Raw genomic sequence first — 24,931 nt, 5'->3', positions numbered from 1 at the left:
AATAACTATTAATATTTGTTAAAAGGGAGAACAATTAGCCTAGCTCAATATTATACTTGTAGTAGACTATTAATCCTCGCTTGGGGTGTTACATGACCTTAATAATATAGTAATATTTTGCATGTATGTGATGAATTTTCTCATATTATTATTATTATTATTATTATCTTTGTCATGGAAAGATATTTCATAACGTCTTCCCCATTGTATAAAATGCATGATCCAAAAATATCACTAATGAGATCGACACTCCTGATAAGATGTACTTATTGACCGTTTATAGGATTCTAAATCTTATAATTTCTAATTAATTAAAACAGAAGGTTTCTAATTAATTTTAAAATTTGTAGAAAAGGATTTCAAAGGATACAGATTGGCAAGCTGATCAGGCCAAACAACATCTCTACTAAAACCTATATATAGCACATGGTCCAACATTATTTTTCATCAATTTAAAAGTGGAAATTAACAATGGTAGAAGGTTTTATTTAAAAAATGTCGAGACGAATATATGACAGAAGGTTTTGATTTCCACAAGTTACAGTGAAGAGTGTTTTATCTCTTACATGCATGAAATGCAAAGATCATCACAAGACTGCTACAGAGCTTCTAAGGTCAACAGAGAGTACAAGATAGCCATGTATAGCATCAACATCGATAATGTACACACACGCAGAGCAAACTCTCTGTTCCTAAACAACACATTCGTCCTGCCAGATGATGTGTTTGTTGCTGCCATTAGTACCGAACCACAGTAGGTTTAGCTTATAATAAACAAAACAGGAGCAAAGCTAACACCCTCCAAATATGGTAGAGATATAGATATCTCCACGTTCCCTAATCATCGAAATTTAGAATTGAAGAAGCTAAAATCTCATAATTCAATTGCCAGATGCAATCTAAACAAACTGCTAGTCACACCATATTATTTTATAGCAAGCAAAGCATACCACAATAATCTAGAAATGTTGTTCAAAGCTTTATGACGAGCATATCCTTCAATCAAATATAATGATACGAAGTTTATAGAAAGCAACCACCATTATTTTCTCTACTGAAGGCAAGTGGAAAGAGAATACAATTCACAACAAGCATATATAATGCCTCCATACCGTGATTGACAATACGGGTATGCACTTGTAATTTGCAGCGTCTCCCAACTTCGATGGTGAATCATCAACCATGTTTCTTCAAATGGACCACATGATCCATCACATCCGGATGCTCTTCCACTCTTCGTGCTGAGACAGGAACCACTTGATGACATTTTATTTAATAGGCACTCAAGTTGGACGATAATTTCATTAATACTCCTGCCCCTTTTTCCCCTTCTTATTCCACATCTTTTCCAACCGTTTTTTTTTTCCACTTCTATTTTTGTCCACCCTACCTAAAACAGCTGAGCTTGCTGAAGAATCCAAGCTAAAGTCAGTCAAATTCAACAGCCAAGCACAGACTGCAAAATCAGGCAGCAACTAGTGTCTGTCAAAATGCTTTGATATTACAGCCAGGCAACAGAGCACGTGGTTGACACACCTTATTTGTAATATTATTGATGCACCCAAAGCATGCAAGGAGCTCAAAGACGTGCATTTGTGATATCTTCTCTATTCACTGTAAAGGCAAAAATGATACCTCATCTCCTGGTGAGAAATTGTGTGCCCAGAAGAGGAAGCACCACTTACTTCTGGCTTCTCTTGACAATTAAACAGATGCTTCAAACAATCCAAACATAGAAAGTCTAGACAAAAGGTCTCCTCATAATCACAACCCTTAATGCAACATCCACAATGTATACAACGAGCTATACACACAGTGCAAGCTCTGCATAGCTGATTAGCTTGATCTTTCCCTTGGCAACTCTCCGATGGGCAATCATAAACTAGTTTCAGTTGCTGGCATTTGGGGCACATCTCAATATCAATTGTGCGTTCGTCATCACAAGAAGGATACAACTGTCCAACACGATGAAACTGTGGGTTTTTTGCTCTTGGATGCATATGGTCCATGCCAAGCAAGGACTTCAACTCTTCAAAATGATTTTCTTTTACACCAAAGAGCCCACCAATTCTTATGTGCTTTATTCTCAGGGTGCCTGCTGACTTGAGGACCCTTAAATTACACAAGATGCCGTCGATGGTGAGTCTCACACATCCTGGCACACAAAGCTGCATGAATGTATAAATTTGTCATCATATTACAATGGAAAGAAAAAAGAATCATAGAGAAATATCAGCTATAGTAAATTACAATGAACTTCCAAGACCTTAGGGTACTGTTAATATGAGCACAGCCCGCATAGAAGTCAGTAACAATAGCAAGCTGAACATGTTATTTATTCCACTGCTAATTTCAACAAGCAAACCATCACAAATTCTGAAGCCAATATGTTTAGTGTTGGAGCAAGTCTACAAATATAGTAGCAGGTTCACGAAAAAGGTAACAGTAGGACACGTTTGTTATAGGATGTAAGCTTAGGAAGCGTCACAGACATAATTGTTGTAAAGGTGGTAATTCTCCGAATAGATGTAAAGGCATAAAAGCTTTATATCTCATCTATACAGAATTGTTTTAGGAGCAAAGTTAATGCTTCACATAATTATTACAGAACAATTTAAGAAACTTCTCTCTAGAAGCTAACGGTTACAAAAATAATTAAATGACCAACCACGAAAGCAACTGAATAGTTGACAGAGAAGCTTGATACTTTGGACACGATATATGCTAGATAAGCACAAATTCATAATTTACTGAGACAGCAGTGTCCCAATCCCTTGTCTGTCAATACTTCCATAACACAATAGTTCTACACTTCTAACAGAATAAATATGCATGTAGTGGTTTGGATGGCCCCAAAAAAGCTTTGAAAACTTCTAATAATACCCTAAGTTTTTTTAATGAAACTGTCTGATTTTGATTAAGTTTCTAAAGTAGTCTCATGGAATGGCACCCCCAAACTTTAAGGTTCCCAGTACACCCCCTCCCCTTCTTTGCACCTTATGAAATCTGGAGTCATCCCAGGTTAAACTCGTCTTCACCTCTTTTGTGCAGAGGGATGAATCCCAAATAGAAGATTAAAAGTTCAAAGTTCAAATGCACAACACAATAAATCTTTTCTTCCAAACTGTCCATAGATAGTGTGTGTGCTAATTCCTTCATCGGTGTTTTAAAAAACTTAGCATAATCCAACTAAACATCTATCAAATAAATAGAATGTTTATTTAGAAAGGGACAATGTTGCTTCATTGTAATTTAGATGGCACACTACAGCTACCAAAACAAATAGAATGACACCGCCAATTCCAATCCTAGAAGTCTTTATTTTCATTCACGTGAATGATTATAATAATTAATGTCAAAATATTATCACTTCTTGTTCAGATTAAACACCATCTATGATTACAATATGATTACAAATGCAGAACATATTAGACTTGGTCAATATGCACACCATATACAAAATTCATTTCCCTTGGCACAGAGAACAAAAGAGGCACACATGAAGACTCTATTGCTTGCAAAAAAAAAAAAAAAACACCTCAATGTACAATGTATGAAGAACAAAATAGAAACTGACAAGACGGTATGCTCATGCTATATCTAACAACCCTGGACGACATGAAAGCATCACAAAAGGACAAGTTTTCATCAACGAGAGTCATAGAAGTGTACAAAAGTGCATGTTAAAATAGCTGACGATATATATTGATCCAAGAACAGAATTACACAGTGATACTGACCTTTGTTAAACTTGGATTGCTTTCAAGCACCTGCATCAACCCAGTATCAGTGATTCTTATGCACCCCACTAGACTCAAGCATTGCAGAGTACCTTGAGCCCTACTAGTGAACTTGACAAGAGCTTCATCAGTGATTTTCTCGCTTAAAGGTTGATCTATATGAATTCTCCTCCACAACAGAGGATCGCCTCTAACCGCATCACGCAAAGATCTGCATACCCTTTCAGCCATAAGGAGGTCTTTCACCCCTAGATAACCAAGAGCAAAAATCAAAGCATCATGTGGTTCACCTCCCAATTCTTTCCCTTTCTCACAATCAACCCAATTGTGGACTTTGGTTTCCGAAGAAAAACCATCAGCACTCACCCCACAGTCAACCCCATATCCACTAAAACTATGATCTGGAGTCGACACCTCGTCACTGATATTCAAGTTGCCCTTATGTGGCTGCAAACTCCAAGCACCATTAAAAAACAAATCGACATCCACAAAAAAGCCATCATCAACCATACTTTTTTCGTCTCCATTGACCCCAAGTTTAGCAAATGAAGACCCAAAATCACCATCAAAATCTTGAAACAAAGCAGTGAGTCTTGAGAACTTGATATCCATGCCAGAAGGGCTATCAACAATATCATCAGAACCCACTCTAGCATCATTACCCTCTGGTTCACTTTTTTTCATTCCGTGATAATGGTTTCTCTCCATATTCATTAAATAAAAAAAACTAGGGAATGAATGAAAAACTCAAATCCAAAAGGATCGAAACAAAATAAATCAAGAGAAAACCCCAGATAAAAAATCAATCTTCTTTGCACATAAGAAGGGTTAGAATAAAACTGTATCTATGGGAGATAGGTAACAGCGGAAGGAGGGTTGTTTACAGTGAGGGGTAGAGGGCAGAGCAAAGATTCTCACATTACATTGTTTCGCAAGGAGAAATCTAAAAAGGTTTGACCTAATCTGTATTTATGAAGCCTAATAGGCTAATAAGAATATATATAAAGGAGAGAGAAAGAAAGAATGAGAAAGGAAGTTCGTTCTTTTCCGGACTGTGAGACAATAACGATTTTGCCCTTACTTCGTCTCCATTGATATGCCACCATGTCATTCACTCAACCTGCTTCTTAGGACTAGGTTACACTGTCTCAACTAATTTTATAAATGATAAAATTAATAAATTTTAAGTGATTATTATATTAATAACTATAAAATTTAAATTTAAAATTATAAAAAACTAAATTTTTTAATTTTAAACTTTTAACACTAAACTATTTACTAGATAATTTTCAGTCCTTCTATTATTATTATTATTATTATTATTATTATTTAATGTTTTTTAATTTTTTGTCAAGAAAAAAGAAAGGACGATAGAAAAATTAAACAAACTAACATCACAAAACAAAAGATATCAGATCTAAATATTCAATTTAGGATTATTAAAAGAAAAGTATTGAAAAAAAAAGAAAAACGAATAAGAAGAAAAACTCAAGAGACTCATAAAATCCTCAAGAGAGTACAGAAAACAAAATCGAGGAAATTATAAACAAGTTGATTTTTAGAAATAAAAATTATCAATAATTCCTATGATATTTCTGTCATTCCAATAAATTTAGTTCATTTTAAATAAGTTCATGCCTTTTCATATTTTTCTAAAACAATCCTTAAGATATATTTAAAAAACTCTCATTTATCTTTTCTTTGTAAATATTTTACCACAAATTTATTATGTAAAAAATTTAATTTTTTTAATTTTTTTTAAATAATTAAAATTTTATTATCATTCATATAATTCAAACTCAAAAACATTAATAGTGTCACTCATAAAATACTAATTTCTTTTTTAAAAAACAAATTATCGACAAGTTTTATACTAATCTTTTAAGACCAATAAGTTTATTTTTATATTTATCAATAAACAAAACTTCATATTTAATTGTGCTAAGTATATTACCCTCTTTATACTTAAAAAAAATATCAATAAATTGGTTTTTATTTTTCCTTTTCTAGTTTTCTTAAAAACAACTTTCATAATAATTTTGAATATCTAATTTCTCTCAACTTTCATAATAATTTTAAATAAAAATGAATCAATGAGATGTGGAACATTACAATCTTCTCCTGTTAAATGTGCAACGTACTCATTGCACCATAATTATATTTCGGGACTGAGCTTTAAGATTTGTTTGAAAATACAGTTTAAACTACGTTTTTTAAAATTTTAAATTTTAAATTTTTTTTGTTAATTTTTTTTTATATTTTCAGATCATTTTAATGTGCTGATCTCAAAAATAATTTTAAAAAAATAAAAAAATATTATTTTGATGCATTTATAAGTGAAAAGTATTTTAAACCGTTTTACAATCCCAAACAGACCCATGAGATCTACTATTTCAATGGACATTAACTTGATCTAAGAATATCTCTTATTCATGAATAAAAAAAATTATTATACACACCTACAACTAGTTGGATTACATCTAAATAGTTTTGATTATTCAAATATAATCAAATGTGTGTTGTTGTGGTTATTATAATTATGAGTTTTTATATCATTCCAATTATGTTTCAACAGAAAGAATAATAATAATAATAATAATAGATCTCATATTTATTAAAATTTCTTTACCTAAATTTTGTATAATTTTTATAACACTTTGTTCAATTTGGTATCGATGTTTAGATTTTTTTTTATTGATTAAAATTAAATTTGAATTTAAAAAATTTCTATTCTAGAACACAAATAACACAATTTGTTTTTTAAAAAATATATCATATATATTTATTTTCTCAATACATATTAAAGTTGAGTTCCTAACTATTGTTGACTTTTAAAAAATTATTAATTACTGTTGGTTTCAGAAAGAAATATAATACATAATTTAACAATTATACTATCCTTCCTATTTAAGAAAACAATAGCTATACCATATATAAATTTTTGTAACATTTGAAAGGTATTGGTGTGGGTTGATCTAGTTTAAACAATACACACACATCTTATAAGAAAATATTCAATATACATTCGAAATTAAAACTTAATAAAGTGGAGCTCTAATAATAACTAACACAGTTCAAAACAACATAATAAAAATAGAAAGCTAGAAAGATAAAATTGAAGTTGAAAATGGTTGTCACACATAATTCTAATTTGTATTTTTATTATAAAAAAAATAACTATAATGTAATTTATCTCTCTAAAAGGTTTACAACTTCTTAAATAAGCTCAAAAATAACCTAAGCAACTAGAAAACCTGAAAATAAAGAAAAATCAATAAAAGTCCTGAATAAATTAGGAAAAAATAAAATTACTAATCTTTTAAATAAATAATAATAACTAAGAAAAGTCATATCTCCTAAAAAATCCCTTAACATCAATCTCTTTGGGTTAGAGAGAACTCATCCTCGAGTTTAAATTGCTCTTGTCTCGATCGTCGAACCCTTTATACACCTAACCTTTCCATTTGAAACATCATATTTGTCAACAATATGCTTAGTCTCTTTAACAATGAAACCAATTTTAGAGTTAGGAGGAGATTTGGAAATCTAATTCACACCTCTTATTTTAAATACAATAACATCAACTCTTACCTTTATCAATTCCAAAATTCTTCTCAAGCATATGCGAGGCATATCCTTCACAATATATTTCATCAAAAATCACCTTTGAAACAACATCTAATTTTGTTTCATTCTCATGGACATCACAAACCAAGAATTTTACATCTAAATCTTCTCTTTCAGCATCATTCTCATCAAATTTTGGTGGTTAATTTCAATCCATAAAGGAATTAGAATCATCAAAACTTTCAGTTTCAATATCTTATTGATCCTGATGAAGAAGTTACTTCCTTTAATCATACTTCTGCAACGAGTTCTTAAAATTAGTCATGAATCTATGATCACTTTTCTTATAATCCCTCCAAGCTCCTTACCTATATCAACTGATAGGTTAATTTTTCAATTTATCTCCGCATATCTTCTATCACCAGTTCTTCAATTATGCAATTTATCTTTACATATCTTTCATCACTAGTTTATGGACATCTCTATCTCAAGAAGGAATCCTCTCATCTCCTTTTACATTAGCGCATTATATTATGCTATGTTTTTTCAGTCATGGTTATTTTAGCACACTTCAAAGCAAATAACCATCGAGAGCATTGAGTTATGGTATCAACTAACGCAAACAAAAATAACACAAGAAAGAAAACAAGCTAAAAAGACAAAATTGAAGTCGAATAAGGTTGTCACATAGAACTCTAATTCGTATTTTTATTACTAGATAAATAGCTTATATGTAGTTTGTCTCTCTGAGAAGTTTACAACTCTTAAATAAGCTAAAAAAAATCATCCTAAACAAAATTAAAAAAAAAACTTGAAAATAAAGGAAGATTAATAAACGTCCATAATAAACCAGAGAAAAAAATAAAATTAACAATTCCTTAAACTATATAATAATAACTCCTTAAAAATTCAATTACATCACTTGTGATATAAGCTTTCAATTTGATTAAATAAAAATAATTTATAATAAACTAATGTTAAAAAATAGTTGTAATAACCGGTTAAAATTTTTATAGTGGTAATAACCGGTTAAAAATTTTATAGTGTTAAAGGAATATTGTGATTTCTAATTAGCAATATATATATATATATATATATATATATATATATATATATACATATATATACTGGTGGAAATCTTGGTTAGAAAATCAATAATAATATTGTGAAACAGTAATAAGTCGTAAATGAACCTAAGGGTGAAAAGTAAAATAAATATATTTTGGAATAAGATGGTGGTCTTAAGAATTTAGTGGAATAATTATTACGATACATAGAACAATGAAACAAGAAATTCAATTTTTAGTGTAAAATCATCTCTCTAGCAATTTTACGCTATTAAGCGCAATTTTCAATTTGATCGTTGGACCGAGCTAACATTTTACAAGGAGTCTTATAACATATTGATTTATAGCAGAAGAAAATTTTAGGACAATCAGGTTTGGAAAGGTTACGTGAAATATTAATAGCCGAACATAAATTTAAAAGAGCTCATCAAAGGTAAAATGATCATTTGAACTTAAAAGCTGCAAAACTCAACTTCTTCTTCCTCCTTAAATTTTCAGCATAACTGGAAATAAAGAAGAGAAAGAGAGAAAAAAATTGTGAGAGCTAAACACAAAAAATTCTTGAGAAAAAAAAAGTAGAAATTAGGTAAGATTTATGAGTTAGGAAGTGTAAAACACCAACCAATCCATCAAGCAAAGATTTAAGAGGAAACTAAGTGAGGGATAGTAAAAAATTAGGGTTGTTACTCATGATAAAGAGGATGAAAATTGAAAGAGTGAAAAAAACTTTGACTTGTTAGCTTTCAAAATCCATTTTATTGTCCGGTAAGAAGTTCTACTTATTTAAACAATTTTGAATTAAAAGAAATGGATTTAAGGCTTAAGTTTTATATTTTTGAATAAGGGTTCTTAGAAGAAAATTTAGGGAAAATATAAAATTGATGAAATTGTGAAGAAATATGTTGTAGATGATGTGAATAATGAATGATTGAAGAAAATAATTGGGTGTTTTAGAGAGAACCATGATCGATCATTTTGGAGAAAAATGAGGAACATGAAAATTTAATAAATGTTTGTGTAGTTGTGTGTAATTAATGTGTTGATGTATTTATGGTGGATTGGAATGGATTTAATAAAATTATTTAGTTGTGATTAAATATTTAATGAACTTAGAATTATAAAGGAGAAGAATTTGGTGAGAGATATGACTAAGATTACAAGTTGAATTATAGAAATGTGAAATAGATGTTAATGAGCAGTTTTGAGATGAAATTTGGATTTATGAATAAAAAGGAATAAAGCTTTTAAAACCGATCATATTATGGATTTTTTTTTATTATAGATAATAGTTTTAAAAGTTTTTATTGTTGTGTGATAAGTATAGAATTGTAAGTGTGAAGAATATGAAAATTAACGGATGACTTGATAAATAGAAATTAAGGTAGAACTATGCATGTTAAGTAAAGTAGATTAGGAAGTATAAATGTGAAATATGAATGTTTTAATAATTTGAAAGAGTTAATAGTTATGTAGGACTTTAGTATTTTGATTGAATGAGTATATGTCGTAGAGAATTTGAAATATGTATAGAAAATAAAATTAACTTTTATTGTGAATGAATGACAAATGATATATTGTTAATGCTCGTGCAGGAGAGGCCACAGGACCAACTCAACAGCAAGGGATCATTTCACGCGCTCAGATATCAGGTAAGTGTTCGACACCTTAAAACTAGAGCATTATTTAATTGTGTTTGTAATTATTCTTTAAATGTATAGTAACCTTATATGATAAACAATAAATTGTTGAAGAAACTAGTTACCCTATTAAATGAGATCAGGGATTAGTGCCCTAATTAATGAGTGGTTGAGAAACTAGTTACCCCAATTAATAGGACTAGTGCCTTGATTAATGGGCAAATGAAGATATTAATTCTCTGGTTAATGAAATTAATATCCTGGTTAATGGAAAGATGAAGATATCGATATCCTGGTTACTAGAACTAGTACCCCGTTAATGGGCAATCAAAGAAATTCATAATGTAGAAATGAAACAAATGTTGGTTTGGCAAGAGAAGATATTGCGTTCTTAAATCAAGCGACTTGTATCACTTGTGAATAATTACATGTAAAAATAATAATAGTGAGTATTTTATGTATAAACTAATTATGTTGAGTATTATATAAATTTCAGGTACTTTACAGCGTCATGACAAGTAATGTATATTGCATTTGTAATTTTATGAAATCAATGCATATTTTGTTATATAAAATAATTTTATGACCAAGTAGTGTATAAATCTAAATTAAATATGGTTGATATATCTTAATTAGTTTCTTTTAAACCCATATGACTATATTTATGTAAACTAAGTTTTAAATTTGATTTGCATTAATATGAATATGTGTTGGTTTTATGTCGTAACTAAGTTAATTGTCACATTACTTGAAATATTTTGGAATAATAAAATAATTAATTTTCTTGAGGAAATATGGAAGACAAAGAAGAAGTTTTTGTATTGATGGTAATATATAAATATAGAAGTCTTGAATGATAGTAATATGTTAAAATTTTATTTGCAGATAGTAAAAATTAACTAAGTTGATAATAACTTAATATTAGAAAAATATAAAGAAAACTTTGAAAAAGATTTAGTAGAATTATATATACACACATAAGGGCGGAGGCATGTTAAAGGCTTGGGTGGGCTATAACCCAACTCAAGATTTTATCAATATTTTTAACTAGTTTTATGTAACAAACAATTCATAATTTTTGATTGAGTTATCAAAAAATTCTAAATATTTACGTGGAGCGTTCTAATATGATGTTTTAGTTTGGGTTAAAATTTCAGAAGTTTTGGAGAAATTCAGAAATTTGATGAAAAATCATAATTTGATCAGTTTTACGTTATTGTGCATAATTTTCAATCTGATCATCAGATTGAGCTGAAATTTTATAAGGGATCTTAAAATATATTGAATAAAACATGGTTAAAATTTTAGGATGAACGGAGCTTGGTAGTGCTAACAAAAAAAACTGTCAAATAAAAGTAAAATGACTTATTAAGGGTAAAATGATTATTTACCATTAAAAAATAAAACAAATCAGTTCTTTCTTCCTTTTATATGATGCCGACTGGGCAGAAGCAGAATAGAAAAGGAAAGAAAAGGTAAGGGAAAAACATAAAAAAAAATCTAAGAAAAAAAATAAAAAAATAAGAGAATAATTTACAAAGTCTAACTTATAAAACATTAATCTAAGAAAGAATCAAGTGAAGGAAGGAGAAATTGAGAGGGAAAAAATTAATAACTTTGTTTTCCACTTGACGTGAAATTGTTATTTTATTCCTATTAAGGAATTGTTACAATATCGATTCAGATTTGATTATAGATGAATTATAATCCACAAAACATTAAACATCGAAGAATATAACTTTAATAGAGGATTTATTTTTACTTTCACTTTAATTTTATATATTTTTAAATTTATTTTTTAATATTTTGGATTGTTTATTTAAATTAAAATTTTACTGTATATAAATTAATAATTAATCTTAAAAAAAATTTAAGATTAATAGCTCAGAGCAGCCATTGCTCACACTATATGTTCTTGTAAATATAATAAAATAAAATTTGAGATTATTACAATAGTGATTCAAAGTTTTGAGTTGAAGATTTTTCTCATGTATTTTTTTCAGCTTCGTATCAATCTTTTAGTTTTTCTCTTTTACATGTTAATTTTATAATACATGACAGTAGAATAGTGGTTAAAATCTTAATATATTAACACACAAATAATACGCTAATCACAGCTTGCCACGTTGAAAAACATAAGAGAGAATTTAAAATTATTAATAAAGCTCGAAGAGAGAATCTACAATATCATTACACCCTGGCAACGGCTTAAAGCAATTTTATTTCCTTATTTCCTCACGTAGACACGTACTTATTATACATATTCCGAGTGGAGACTGCTCACACGCCAAAGCAAATTCTCTCAACAAGCTTAGCTGAAGGCCGCAGTACATAAAACACCTCAGGTAGTAGTATTTCATAACTAAAAATTATACTATTCTTAGGGAAACTGCACAGCAGCTTATTCCATGCAGGCTACATTTCTACAATGTAGGAGGAATCCAGATATAGCCATGTGTTTGAACATAACCAGCTTTTGCCAGCAACTCATCTGCTTCGACTGGACCCCGGCTGCCTGGTTGGTATTCCTTTGGCTTTATTTCACCATTGTCAATCCTGTGCAGAAGGGGTGTGAAGATCTCCCACGCTGCCTGATGATTGAAATGGAGCAACCATCAGATTTTGATATCCCATTTCAGTCCAGATATTTTACGAAGCTGAAACAAAATTTACCTTCAATTCATCTCTGCGAACAAAATGCTGCTGATCGCCCCTAATTCTGCAAAACCAAAATCAATACTCGTTACCAGTTCTGTTATTTATATCCTTGGTTCTTAGATAACGCTAAAGCTTCTAAGCTCATTGGACTTAATTCAAATATCTTTATGAACTCTCACGACAAGAGTAGCACTAAAATATATTTTGTTGAAAAAATATGGCCAAAGGGCAGGAGTCATACGTGTCAAGAATCAGACGTTCATATGCCTCCGGGATGGGAACCCCTTGATAACGTTGCATATATGACAAGTCCAGTTCACTTTGAACAGTAGACATCTCGAGTCCAGGCTGCTTGACCTGCATGAGTGGCAGAGAGAAATTCAGTGGCAAGCACAAAGATACCTGAGATCTAGTGTATAATCTCTGGTTGAAGATTTATGATGTCTCGAGCATTCAGCTCACAACTAAAGGGAACGCATAGGATGATATTTCAGAGAGGTAATGCAGAATCTCGTTAGCTCTAATGTCCCATTTTACTGGACAAAACATTCATGCAATTTGACAAAGGAAAAGGCTTTGCATGCAATTACCAAATTAGACTCATACCGTAAGTTTCATGTACATGGCTTCTGAGGGTTGCAGGCGTATTACAAACTCATTCCTTCCTTGCTTTTGACCTACAAAATTAAACACAGGTCAAGCAATAAGATGCTTACAGGGACCAAACTAACGTATTTGGGAGCATGGAATCAATTTTATACATAGGTAAACATTTTTATTTTTTTTTATCAAAAAGAACCATCATAACTTCCAAAAAATGAGCCACAGAGGAATCAACATGGACCACAGAGGAAGTGGTGATGCAGAACTCTAAAGTTCCAGAGTCATACATTTGAATATATCACCAGGAACGTCCTTAAATTGAACACGTATCTCTGCCTTGCTTGAATTTAATGCTTTTCCTGCCTTTAGTATGAAAGGAACCCCTGAGAAACAAAGTATGGAAGCACCAATGAGAACAAACTATTTTGCTTCTTCGATCAATCTGATGTCTGAAGTATATCTAAGGTTCCAAAATAGGAGATTCAGAAATCATTTCCTCTGAACTGTGAAAATGTTCCATAAATAGCAGAGTAAATGGATCCTAAAGTAAATATACCTTCCCATCTTTCATTATGTATTCTCAGAACAACAGTAGCAAATGTTGGGGTATTTGATTGATCAGGAACTGTTGGGTCATCCCTGTAGCCTTCATACTGTCCAAGAACAACATCTTCATCTCTGATTGGAAGTACTGATTGAAGAACCTGAATGTCACTGAACAATAAGTATTTGAATTGAAAGGGTACTCTTAAGACTCAGAGCATCAACCTCTGAAGGAACAGATGACAGCACAACAGAAAATTAATTTTAAACGACATGCTTTGGTCTAAATGGACTCCTAAGAGGTTCAATAATTAATGCTTTTCATCCCTCAGGGAACTCACAAATTGAAGCATTTTGGTTCATGATTATCATTAAAGGGTTCCAGATTATAAATATCAGGAGATTATGAGAGATAGTTGATGATCTGAAACTGATTGATGCTCACCTTCACTTTCTCATCCCGAATATATTCAGGTTTGAGAGAAACGGGCTTTTCCATGGCAACCAGACAAAGAATCTGTGATAAGTAGAACAATAGTTAGCCACGAATGAAACTCATTTCCTTTCTCATATTTTCTCTTGACTGGTGCTACATGCTCATGATCCCAAGTTCAAATGAATACCAACAAGATATGCCCAAGTACAAGGCTGAGCTATTTCGATGAGAAAAAACAAATTCTAAAGTAGACAAAATTTATATATCTGAATGCTCCAGAAAAAATGCTTCTCCTACATGCAGGGGTTATTAAGACTCCAAAAAAGATGACGAAGCATATAATAGTCCAGCTTAAACCCATTGCCCATACCTGTAATAAGTGATTTTGAATAATATCACGAATAATCCTGCAGCAGAAAAACAAGGTTACTGCTTGTGACTTCTTGATTTTGTAGTTACAAAACACCCAAAGAGCTCAACAATACATATTAACAGAAAACAAAAGTTTCCATAACCCTTGCATTTTCAAGAAAATATTTCCCTGCTAATTTTCAAGAAGATATGAATAAAAAACTAGAAGAAAAACCAGCGTAAAGAAAGTAAAATTACGTATACTACTTGTTATTACAGTACGAACACTTTCCAAAGAAAAAAAAGATGTGGTTTCTTGGAAAGAGATCCTGCTCTATGGACTGTACAAGAAACTGGTGTTTAGTGAGCATACCCATATTCATCGAAATATCCACCACGACCTTCAGTTCCAAAATTTTCCCGAAACACAATCTGAAAAGGCAACAAAGGAGATGATGATTGACATTTATGATGCACTGATGCTAGCTTTTAATTAACAGAAGATACATTGGTGAAGAAGAATCTCATACTTTGATGTTTTGAGATGATCGTTGAAAGCCATAAATTCATAGCTAGGAAGTGTTTTCCAAATCATTAACTTATCAACTATAATTTCATATTCTTCATTAGCATTTATTTATTTTTTTGTCTGGCACACAATGACAAAAGATGCTCACCTGAACATTGGAAATGTTGTCGCGGTTCCAAAGAGGTAAAAAGAAGCGATTTGCAAAACGGAGAACTAGCTACAAAATCCAAGCAACAAAAAGAATTAAAAAGAGATACCAACGTTGATGAACAATGAGCATTAAATATTTCTATGTATCTTACCAAGTTCTGCACCAATTCTTTTCCCAAGTAGTGATCGATACGAAAAAGTTGTGCTTCTTCAAACAACTCTCCAATATGGGCACTGAGATTTTCTGCAGATTCCAAATCTTTGCCAAAAGGTTTCTCAATGACAATTCTAGTCCATCCACCATGATCAGCTGGAAAGGATTACAAGAACAGAAGTCAATAAGATAAACACAAGAAGTTCAGGTCTGCAGCAACACTGGAAAATTGACACAGCTACTTGAACGATGGCTTTGGGAAGTCTAGCACAATTTATCTAACCAAATCTGGATCAAACATAATGGCAAGTTCAATTAGCTTTCAAGGATAAATGAATCAATGTTATAATTGTAGCTACAAGAAAACATCATCTCATTTAGGGGGATAAACCGAAACAAAAACATATGAAGATTCTCCACCATTAGCAGATCCAGTGATGGCTGTGCATAATACTGGGGCATCCAGTTATGCCAATCTGGAATGTAAGTTTTAAGACCCCCTGAAGAGGCATTCTTAAGAAAATGCAAGGCGGTCAAAAAAGGTAATTTAATTGTCAGTGTCTGCACAAATAGGGCAGTTCTCGTTTTCTATCTTTCTTTCTTTTATTTTGTTTTTTTCCATTCCAAAAGTGGCATTCAGGCAAATGAATTTCTTCTTGTACCTTTTCTTTTCTTCCAAGAAATACCAGATGTAAAAGAGGATATGGTAAAAGATGGAGCGTCGGGTTTTGTAAAGTTAACGGCCAAAAAATGTTTCCATTCGATATTGGAAGCCACAAAAGCAAATTAGATCAGCAATTCTTACATTTATTCATGCAACATTTTCTGATCATCCTGCAGACAGTTGGATACACTGAGGGGGGAAGTGCAAGATAAAATAGTCTTCGAGATGATCCTTCTGCACTGTTTTTTGATACTTCATGCTGTGAAATTTCCTTATCCAATAGCTGAAAGCCATCCTCAGTATCATAAGAACCACTTACATATTTGATCTGCGAAGTTAAAAAAGATTTTAGTGGTGCATGCCGGAACAGACTAATAAAAAAACAACGCATAGAAAGAGCTAGACTAACCAGTTGCAAGAACTTTGATACAACTTCAGCTTCTTTGCCAAGATATCTGAAATGATTGTTCAATCCCAGTCATTTGCAATATTCATTATACTTATCAATAACCTTTAGCCCAAAAATATGGCTGAAACATAGCCGCGGTCACAAAGTACATCTATGAACTATGTGCTCCCTACTTTCTTCCTGGTATGAACTACACAAATCCCAGCACCTTGCCCATTATTTACTCTATCACAGTGAACCGGAGTAAAAAACGAACGCATTTGATAGAGCACATGCACACAAGAATGAAGCAGGCACACAAGACGGAGGCTAGGCAAGATATCTCACCCACGGATTCGATCTCTAAGTTCATCATCTGAAATCCTGGTCCTTGCATATCCGAAAATGTGGACTTCATCTGGGTGCAGAAACCCCTGCCCAACATCCCATAAAAAAAAATCAATAAAACTTCTCTAGATTCACAAGAGACCGTATCTTTTATTAGCAAGCAAAAGGATTTCCCTTTAATTACCTGGCGATAAAGATGGTAGAGAGCAGGGAAAGTCTTCTTCTTGGCTAGATCACCAGAAGCACCAAGAACAATAATTGAAAGGCACCCACTTTCAGACGGAGTCTCATGTTCCTTTAGAAACGAATCATTTTCTAAACCAGATCTCTTCTCTACCATCCATTGACCGGATCCCATGTCTTCGATATATCAAGATTTGCTTCCTTTCCCCAGCACCGCCTTTCCTGATCTGATTCAGTAACACAAAAATATTGGCTACAAAATCGAGATACTAAAAACTTGTTTCTCACAGGCCCTGTAACCGAGGTTATTGGTTTTGCCAAACACAAAAACGCTAAAATTCAGTTCCTTTCCTTTGTTTTATCGAAGCCAAAACGTGGTTGTAATATAAAAGAAATGAAACAAAAGCTTTAACTACGAAAACAAAACAAAAAAAAAATTCAAGCAAACTAATATTAGACACAAACTCTCAAGTGATCTTCAATAAAAAGAAACGCAAACCTGAAATATGGGAATTGGGAAATGAATCGAATCTGATGAAATGCTAAAGATCAACAAGTGACAAATTTGAGCCCAGAATGTGGTGCAAACTTTTCTGCCGAGATTTTAAGGAGTTGGTGAGAAGATATTTATATCATAATTCATAAGGGGACAGAGAGAGAGAGAGAGAGTGTCTTAGTTAAAAAAAAGTGCACGGTATTACAAGGAGTGCGTTGCCCACCAAACTGTTGAAAGCCGCCGCAGCGGACCCGTACTGGTATTCAGACCTGTACCCAGATTTTTTCTGTATTCAGACTTGTACCCTGTTTTACACAAATCATTTCGATTATGTCCTTGCTTTTATCCTAGTGGTACAATAAATAAACAAAGGATTGGATCATGATCTTGGCAGCTCATGTTTTAATATGTTCTTGATCCAAGATATTGGCAGGTGGAGAATATATAAAAGACCACGTGTTATTGGTGGAATCTACCACTTGGCATTGAGAATGTTTGGTGTGCGCAATATGCTCATATGAAGTATCAAATATAATTATATATTCATATGAATTATATTTTTTTGAATATATATACCAAATCGATGCGGGGAGCATACTTTTGATGAACTGAGAATGTTTTTATTTTCAAATAAAAATAATAATTATATATCTATACATGGAAAATTTTATAAATAAAAGACAATCAAGCCAAATCCATGATAGAAGCTTTTATATAAATATCTTTTATAAAACGTGAATCCTAAAAGAGAGAGCACGGGGGATCAACCCCTGAAAGTGAAATCTAGAAAGGTGAGTGACTGGCATGAAAATACAATACTATACGAACTGTAGATATTATAAAAATACAATACTATACGAACTGTAGACATTACAAGAATACGGTCTACCTGACAAGTTTAGGCGGCGGTCGGCTTCGAGACTTTCTGGTTCACACTGTAGGAGTGGAATCAACCCTTCAATGATGAATAATAGCTAAGGCAAACCATTGATTTCAAAATATATTAGCAAAATTGAGGACCTGATTGGTCAAAGCTTTGACCACGGGCCAATATTTGCGGCTGTGGTTATTGGTTTTAAGAGATTTTTATAATTTTATTTTAAAAGAGCCTCTCTAGCCATAGTTTTTGACTCTGGTCTTAATTGATCTGGGTACTGGATAAATTAAAAAAAAATATTAATATTTTATATAAAAATATTAAAATATATAAGTTATATATGTTATAAATAATAAAGTTTAATAAATTATTTTAAAAAGTTTTTTATCTCATATTAAAAAGATATTATATCAGTATGTTATCTTTTTAAGTTAAAAAATATAATTAAAATGATTTTTTCTTCCACATTGAAAAAATATACAGTATTTTTTTCTTCCACATTAGAAATTAATTTTTTAAAATTGGGTTTAATTGTAGTTGAAAATAAAAAGTAAGAGCCAGGGGGTAACTTTAACAAAGACAGCCAAAACAGACCATATTAGATTATGGCATGGAAATCTCTTCAATCTAATCCCTAAAGTTTTAGTTATCTATCATTCAATCTCTATTATTTTAGCAATTCATGTTTGATACCAAACTTTATTTTCTTCATGTTTTATTTTTTAAATATTGAGATGAGAAAGATAATCACCAAAAAATTATGATGAGAGAGAAAGTGCCTAGAAGGCTACATTTCTCCCATAAAAGGCCGATATTTGTTCCAATGAGTTCATCTTCTCCAGAAAAGTTCAATGAAAATGGAGTTTTTATTAACTATGATGGAAAAGGTAGGTTTGAGTGCATATAAAAGAAATTAAAATGTATATAAAAAAAATAGTCAATGTAAAATATTTACATATGCATCTTTATTTTTACTTTCCGTTTTAGTATTTAATTAACATTAATAACAATTTATCAATTCATATAATTTTTAATTTATTTTATTAAGCATAGATAACATCTTTTCATTTCTCAATTAAAAAAAAACCATAATACCTAAAAATATATCCAAAATGAACGCGCTTCCTTTTTCTACATTAGAAATTAACTTGAAATCCTACCAGCAATGTAATTCATGTAAAGAGTTGGTTATTCAATAAAATAATTGTTACTTTTACTTCAGTAAATGTTACTTTAATTTTAAAAAGTTCGAGTTAATCCCTCATATTTTTCAATTCTTTATTTCCATCCATGTAGTTTTAAGTATTTCCATTTTGGTCATAAAATTCACAACAGTTCAATGGACAAAATTTCAATTTGGTCTCTAGTGTTTTCAAAATAATTCAATTTGGTCCTTTAATTTTTTAAATTCTATACTTTTTGACCTTGTAGTTTTAGATGTTTATATTTTGCTCCTAAAATTCCATTTTCCTCTCATTTTAGTCTATTGGATGTTGACAAAATGCAATTGAGTCCTTGAAGTTTGGTAAAAGTTCAATTTTATTCCTAAAGTTTTTATATGTATATTTTGGTCCTTGTAATTTAGATGTCTATTATTTGATCCTAAGCTTTATTTTCAATTCAGTCCATGAAGTTCTTAAATTTTACATTTTTAATCCATGTAGTTTTAGGTTCTTATGATTTGGTTCTAAAATTTCATTTATCTTGTTTTTTAATTCTTGAATGTTGAGACACGAGAGAAATATTTAGAAAAAAAAGAGTTAAGAGAGAGATTCTTGTTTTTCACGTTACAACAAAATGTTCATCTTAGTGTCAATGACCTTGTTTTGGAGAGAGAAGTTCAATGAAGGTTTTTTTTCCTATAATAATGTAAATATATATATAGTGGCCTGTAAAGTGTTTTTTATTTTTTATTTTTAGATTGATTAAAGGTTTTGAAGGTTGGAAATGGGGTTATCTTGTTTTCAGAAATAGGAAAAAAATCACAAATAAAAAATGATGATTTTGACAAAATAAATACATTTTTTCTCTAAAAATTTTAACCCTCCAAACTCTTTTGAATATTTATTTTAATCACCACATAATTAGATAAAAGTTATTATTGAAAATGATTCCAATATCTAAGCTTTATTCAGCAAATTATTAAGTGCATGTTACCATTAACTAAGAGGACTCTTTGTAGCTTGCACTTATAAATTATTTGAATGTACATCTATTTTTGACTTTTTATTAAGAAGATTAATTTTCAATTTTGATCATTAATTAACATCCATGATTCTTTTTACGATTTACCAAAAACAATAATATATATTGCATTAAACACATGCATGATCTTTTAATTTTTCAATTAACAAATTTTATGATATTATAAAAAGCTTATGTAATGACGTTTCTTTTCTAACATTAAAAATTGAGTTGTTTTTAAAGTGAAATATGGAAAATCTAGCAAAACACTAAAACGTGTGGCTAAATCAATATAGTGTTTTCTTGCTTTTTTTTTTTTTGTTAGTTTTTGTTTTTAAATTTACTTTTCACTAAATTTTTTTTTAATTTTATCTTTAAATATTAAATTATTTTATAAATTACATTTTATTTCTTTTTATTTTTTATTGAGTTACATATTAGTCTCATGGATTTATTTAATTATTCATTTCAACTTTCAACATTCTATTTCATATTTTTTTATTTCTTTTTTATAAATTTATCTAAATCTTATTACTCAAGTCGCGAGTTTAACAAGTTAACCCGGGTTGACTCGAGTCTTTTTTTATCACCTTTTCTATTTAATTTTTTTATTTCATTCTTTAACAATTGGTTGGTTAAAAATTGGGTTTCATAATTTTTTTTATTTTTTTATATGAAGTTATTCAGATCTCATAACTCAGAATGTAGGTTTGACAGGTTGACCAAGGTTAACTTTGTTTATTTTTTATCCTTTTTAATTGATTTTTTTTGGACTAATAATTTTTTTTCAATTTGCTTTCTATGAGGTTATTTTAATTTAATGACTTGAGTCGCGAGTTTGGTAGGTTAACCCAAGTTGACTTGGTTCATCTTTTAGGTTTTTTTTAATTGATTTTTTTTTCAATTTCACTATCCAACAATTCAATCTTTTTTTTTATCAATCACATCTTTCAATATTAGATTGTTTGAGAATTGAGCTTCATAATTTTTTTTCAATATTCTTTTTATGAAGTTGTCTCCATCTCGTAGATTAAGTTTTTTTTTCTACTAATTTCAACCTTTAACATTAAATTTATTGGAAATTGAGCTTTGTAATTATTTTTATTTACTCTTATGAAGTTATGTTGGACTCATCATCTAAGTTGCAGGTTTAACAAGTTGGCCTATAATGACTTTGAGTGTTTTTTTTTTGTTCATATATCTGTAATCCATTCATTCAAAATATTGAGCTGGTTAGAAATTAGACTTTGTAATATTTTTTATTTGTTTTCCATGAGATTATCTAGATCTCATGACTTAAGTTGCTGGTTTAAAAAATTAACTCAGGTTGACTCTTTTGTTTTTATTTTATTTTAATATTTATTTTTCAATTTCATCCTTATTTAACATTAGATTAAATAGAAATTGACCTTTATAATTTATTTTGATTTATTTTCTATAAAGTTATCACAATCTCATAATCAAAATTAATAAGCTAACTTAAATTAATTCTATATATTGTTATTTTAATATTTAAAAAATAAAAATTATATAATATATATCTGTATCAATATTTTTATTTAGCACTAGGTAAATATGTTTCTTCTAGCCCCTAGTATTATTGAAATTAATCACAATCATGTCCCTTTTCGCCCGGTTCTAACTTTCTAACATTACACTAACAATATACGGTTCTAACTTTCTAACATTACACTAACAATATAAATAAAGATAGTAGTGGGATTATGTGTGTTTTGGAGTGTGATTGTTTTTTAAAGTATTTTTTATTTAAAGATATATTAAAATAATATTTTTTATTATAAAAAAATTATTTTTAACATCAATGCATCAGAATAATATGAAATAATAAAAAATATTAATTTTTTAAAAAATAAAAAATAAATATTTTTTTAAAAAACACTACTGAAACAGCTAGCTCTCCAAACTACCATGATTTTGTGGCATTGAGACAGCCATTCAATTCCGATCACATAGTGACACGTCACTAGAAATTAAGAAGTTTTTGACCAGATCTACACTGTAAGAAGACACTTAAATTACCATACTTTGAAAATCAAAGTATGATAATTATTGTTGTTGGAGTGGGAAGTGAAACCATGCAAATGAACGGTTAAAATTGATCCAATAAATAAAGTCAAAGTATTGGATTTGTTGGTCTAAATTGTGCCTTTCAAGTGCAAATAACTGCTTAGTGGACTTTGTAAATGCAATTGCAAATCTGATTTTTCACCCCTTGTGGCAAGTAAACATTGGAATTCAAATTAAATAAAAATAAAATACTAAAATAGAATGGTGTTTCAATGTTCACTAACATTGTTCATACACGTACAAAACATCATTTATTTGCAATGTTCAAGATGTGATTTTTCTATACTCTGATTCTTGTAGTTTTCTTAATTTACATACTTTATTGTTTTTACATTCTAATCTCTAACAATTAAAAAAAGAGAGAAAGGTGTCAAAAAAAAAAAGAGACAAAAATTCTGTTTGGTTACATTCCGACAAAAAAAAAACACTTTCATCTTTAAAATAACATTGCAACTGAGATAGTTTGAATTTTAAATCATATAAAAAAAACAAATTGGAATGTGAAAAAAATAATTTGATTTAATTTGATTTTGAATTTTTAAACTGATTTGAGCATGTTTTTGGGATTAAAAATTGGGTTATAGAGATTTATATAATATTATTTTTTATGAGTTTCTTAGTAAAAAATTGAAATTTAAGTATTTTAATTAAAAAAAAACTCATATCCTGATTTTTTAATGACTGTAAATAATTGTAAGAGATGATAGCTTTTATATATTAAGTAATACTCTAAAAGGGGTGGAAAAACTACTTAGCTTTCCCACACTTTTTACTAATATATTTACTTATTAATATATTATATTATTATAATTATTATAATTATTATATTATATAACTGTTTTTTTTCTTCTTTTTTTAATGAATTTTTTTGTTTGATTTAGTTTGTTAATGTTAAATTTTTTTATTTAGTTATCAGATTTTCATGATACGGATCCCGAGTTTGATGGGTTAACCTGATTTGACGAGTTAATTCGGATTTTTTTTAATTTAGTTTAGTTTGTTAAAGTTAATTTTCTTTCTATTTAATTATCAGACTTTCATGACACGTATCCTGGACTTGACAGGTTAACTTAGTTTGATGGGTAAACCCTTCATATTTTTTTCTATTTAGTTATCAAACTTTCATTACGCGAATCCTAAATTTTACGGGATAACCTGGTTTAAAGGGTTAACCCGATTAATTTAAATTTGTTTTTCTTCATTAATTTTTTTTTCTTGTTGATTTTTTCCTTTGTTTTTTTAATTAATCTACTTAATTATCGTATTTTTATGACACGATCTTATAACCAGACCCGCATCCAATATTCTTGGATCCGGTGTTGCAGTCAGACTCACTTAAACTTGGATCATGCAAGTTTAATGTTATTATTAATATTATAAATATTACTCTTAGGTCGGCCGTTGCAGCCAAACTCAAGATTCTTGGGTATAACTTTGCAGTGAACCCCAAAATTTTTAAATCTTTGTTTTTTTATATATTTTTTATGCTAAAAAATGACCTGCGGCATCGCGCGGGTTATGTAACTAGTATGTATGTATATATATATATATATATGTATATATATATATTATGTTAGGATAGGTTGAAAATTCAATTTTGTTTTTTGGGTTGAAATACATAGCATCAATTTTGTAGTCATCTTGATGGTGATCGAAATCTATAAAAGTAGATGGGGTGTGTGGTCTCTGTCACTCTTTCTTTAAAAACAAATGAGGAGGACAAAATGCAAAAATAAAAAATAGACCGCGTGCAATCCCTCGCGTTGGGATTTTTAAAAGGTATATGTGCGCTAGGACGCTAGGTCACCCATGCGTCTATAGTTGCGTATTTGGTTTCTTTTTTACTTTGACTTTTTTTAATTAAATTTTTAATTAAACAATTAATATTTTTTTCAATAATATCCTTCTATATTTTATTAATTTTTAAATTAATTTTCATAATTTATTTTTACATTTTTTACATTTATTGTGTTTTCAAGTGAGCATCTTTACATTTAGTTTGTACTTTATTCTGCAAGTTTTTATTTTTATTATTGTATAATTAACTAAAAAATAAATTTATTAAATTATAAAGAGTGCATTACTTAAGTTGCGGGTTTAGCAGATCAACTTGGATTGATTGAAAATTTAGTTTCTTAATTTGTTTTTTATTAGGTTATCGTGATCGTAAATAAACATCTCAATATTGAGTTGATTTTTGATTTTGTGAGTTTTATTTTTGTTATCATATAATTTAATAAAAATAAAATTATTAAATTCAATCGAATT

General features: G+C 30.0%; 2 protein-coding genes across 3 annotated transcripts; both read right to left on the bottom strand.

Moving 5' to 3' along the window:
* Window positions 1–900: 900 nt before the first annotated feature.
* Window positions 901–4,733, bottom strand: LOC133673704 (F-box protein SKIP14). Its single transcript, XM_062094572.1, has 2 exons — window positions 3,741–4,733; window positions 901–2,168 (listed from the first exon to the last, which is right to left on the bottom strand). The coding sequence occupies exons 1-2, from the start codon at window positions 4,452–4,454 to the stop codon at window positions 1,608–1,610; spliced, it is 1,275 nt and encodes a 424-aa protein (XP_061950556.1). The 5' UTR covers window positions 4,455–4,733; the 3' UTR covers window positions 901–1,607.
* A 7,404-nt stretch (window positions 4,734–12,137) lies between these two features.
* Window positions 12,138–17,706, bottom strand: LOC133672648 (glucose-6-phosphate 1-dehydrogenase 6, cytoplasmic-like). Of its 2 annotated transcripts, none has more exons than XM_062093133.1 (16): window positions 17,518–17,706; window positions 17,020–17,311; window positions 16,836–16,921; window positions 16,509–16,554; window positions 16,241–16,427; window positions 15,434–15,591; window positions 15,280–15,348; window positions 14,976–15,034; window positions 14,622–14,658; window positions 14,261–14,332; window positions 13,829–13,976; window positions 13,560–13,655; window positions 13,276–13,346; window positions 12,911–13,026; window positions 12,685–12,730; window positions 12,138–12,602 (listed from the first exon to the last, which is right to left on the bottom strand). In XM_062093133.1, the coding sequence occupies exons 2-16, from the start codon at window positions 17,191–17,193 to the stop codon at window positions 12,435–12,437; spliced, it is 1,533 nt and encodes a 510-aa protein (XP_061949117.1). In that variant the 5' UTR covers window positions 17,194–17,311; window positions 17,518–17,706; the 3' UTR covers window positions 12,138–12,434. The 2 variants fall into 2 exon arrangements, with proteins under 2 accessions (XP_061949117.1, XP_061949108.1); XM_062093124.1 differs by having other exon boundaries at window positions 17,020–17,245.
* Window positions 17,707–24,931: the final 7,225 nt, after the last annotated feature.

This window comes from Populus nigra, chromosome 1, assembly GCF_951802175.1.
Source record: "Populus nigra chromosome 1, ddPopNigr1.1, whole genome shotgun sequence".
Classification (NCBI taxonomy): Eukaryota; Viridiplantae; Streptophyta; class Magnoliopsida; order Malpighiales; family Salicaceae; genus Populus; species Populus nigra.
The sequence above is the reverse complement of the archived record's forward strand: the minus strand, read 5'-3'. Positions and strand labels throughout refer to the sequence as shown.

What these genes read in the sequence shown, in the direction of transcription:
- LOC133673704 (XM_062094572.1), bottom strand. Translation starts at nt 4,454, where the DNA reads ATGAATATGGAGAGAAACCATTATCACGGAATGAAAAAAAGTGAACCA. An exon ending in GCAATCCAAGTTTAACAAAG is followed by an intron (nt 2,169 to 3,740) that starts GTCAGTATCACT and finishes ACATTCATGCAG; the next exon opens with CTTTGTGTGCCAGGATGTGT.
- LOC133672648 (XM_062093133.1), bottom strand. Translation starts at nt 17,193, where the DNA reads ATGGGATCCGGTCAATGGATGGTAGAGAAGAGATCTGGTTTAGAAAAT. An exon ending in TCTACCATCTTTATCGCCAG is followed by an intron (nt 16,922 to 17,019) that starts GTAATTAAAGGG and finishes GATGTTGGGCAG; the next exon opens with GGGTTTCTGCACCCAGATGA. An exon ending in CTTAGAGATCGAATCCGTGG is followed by an intron (nt 16,555 to 16,835) that starts GTGAGATATCTT and finishes CAATCATTTCAG; the next exon opens with ATATCTTGGCAAAGAAGCTG.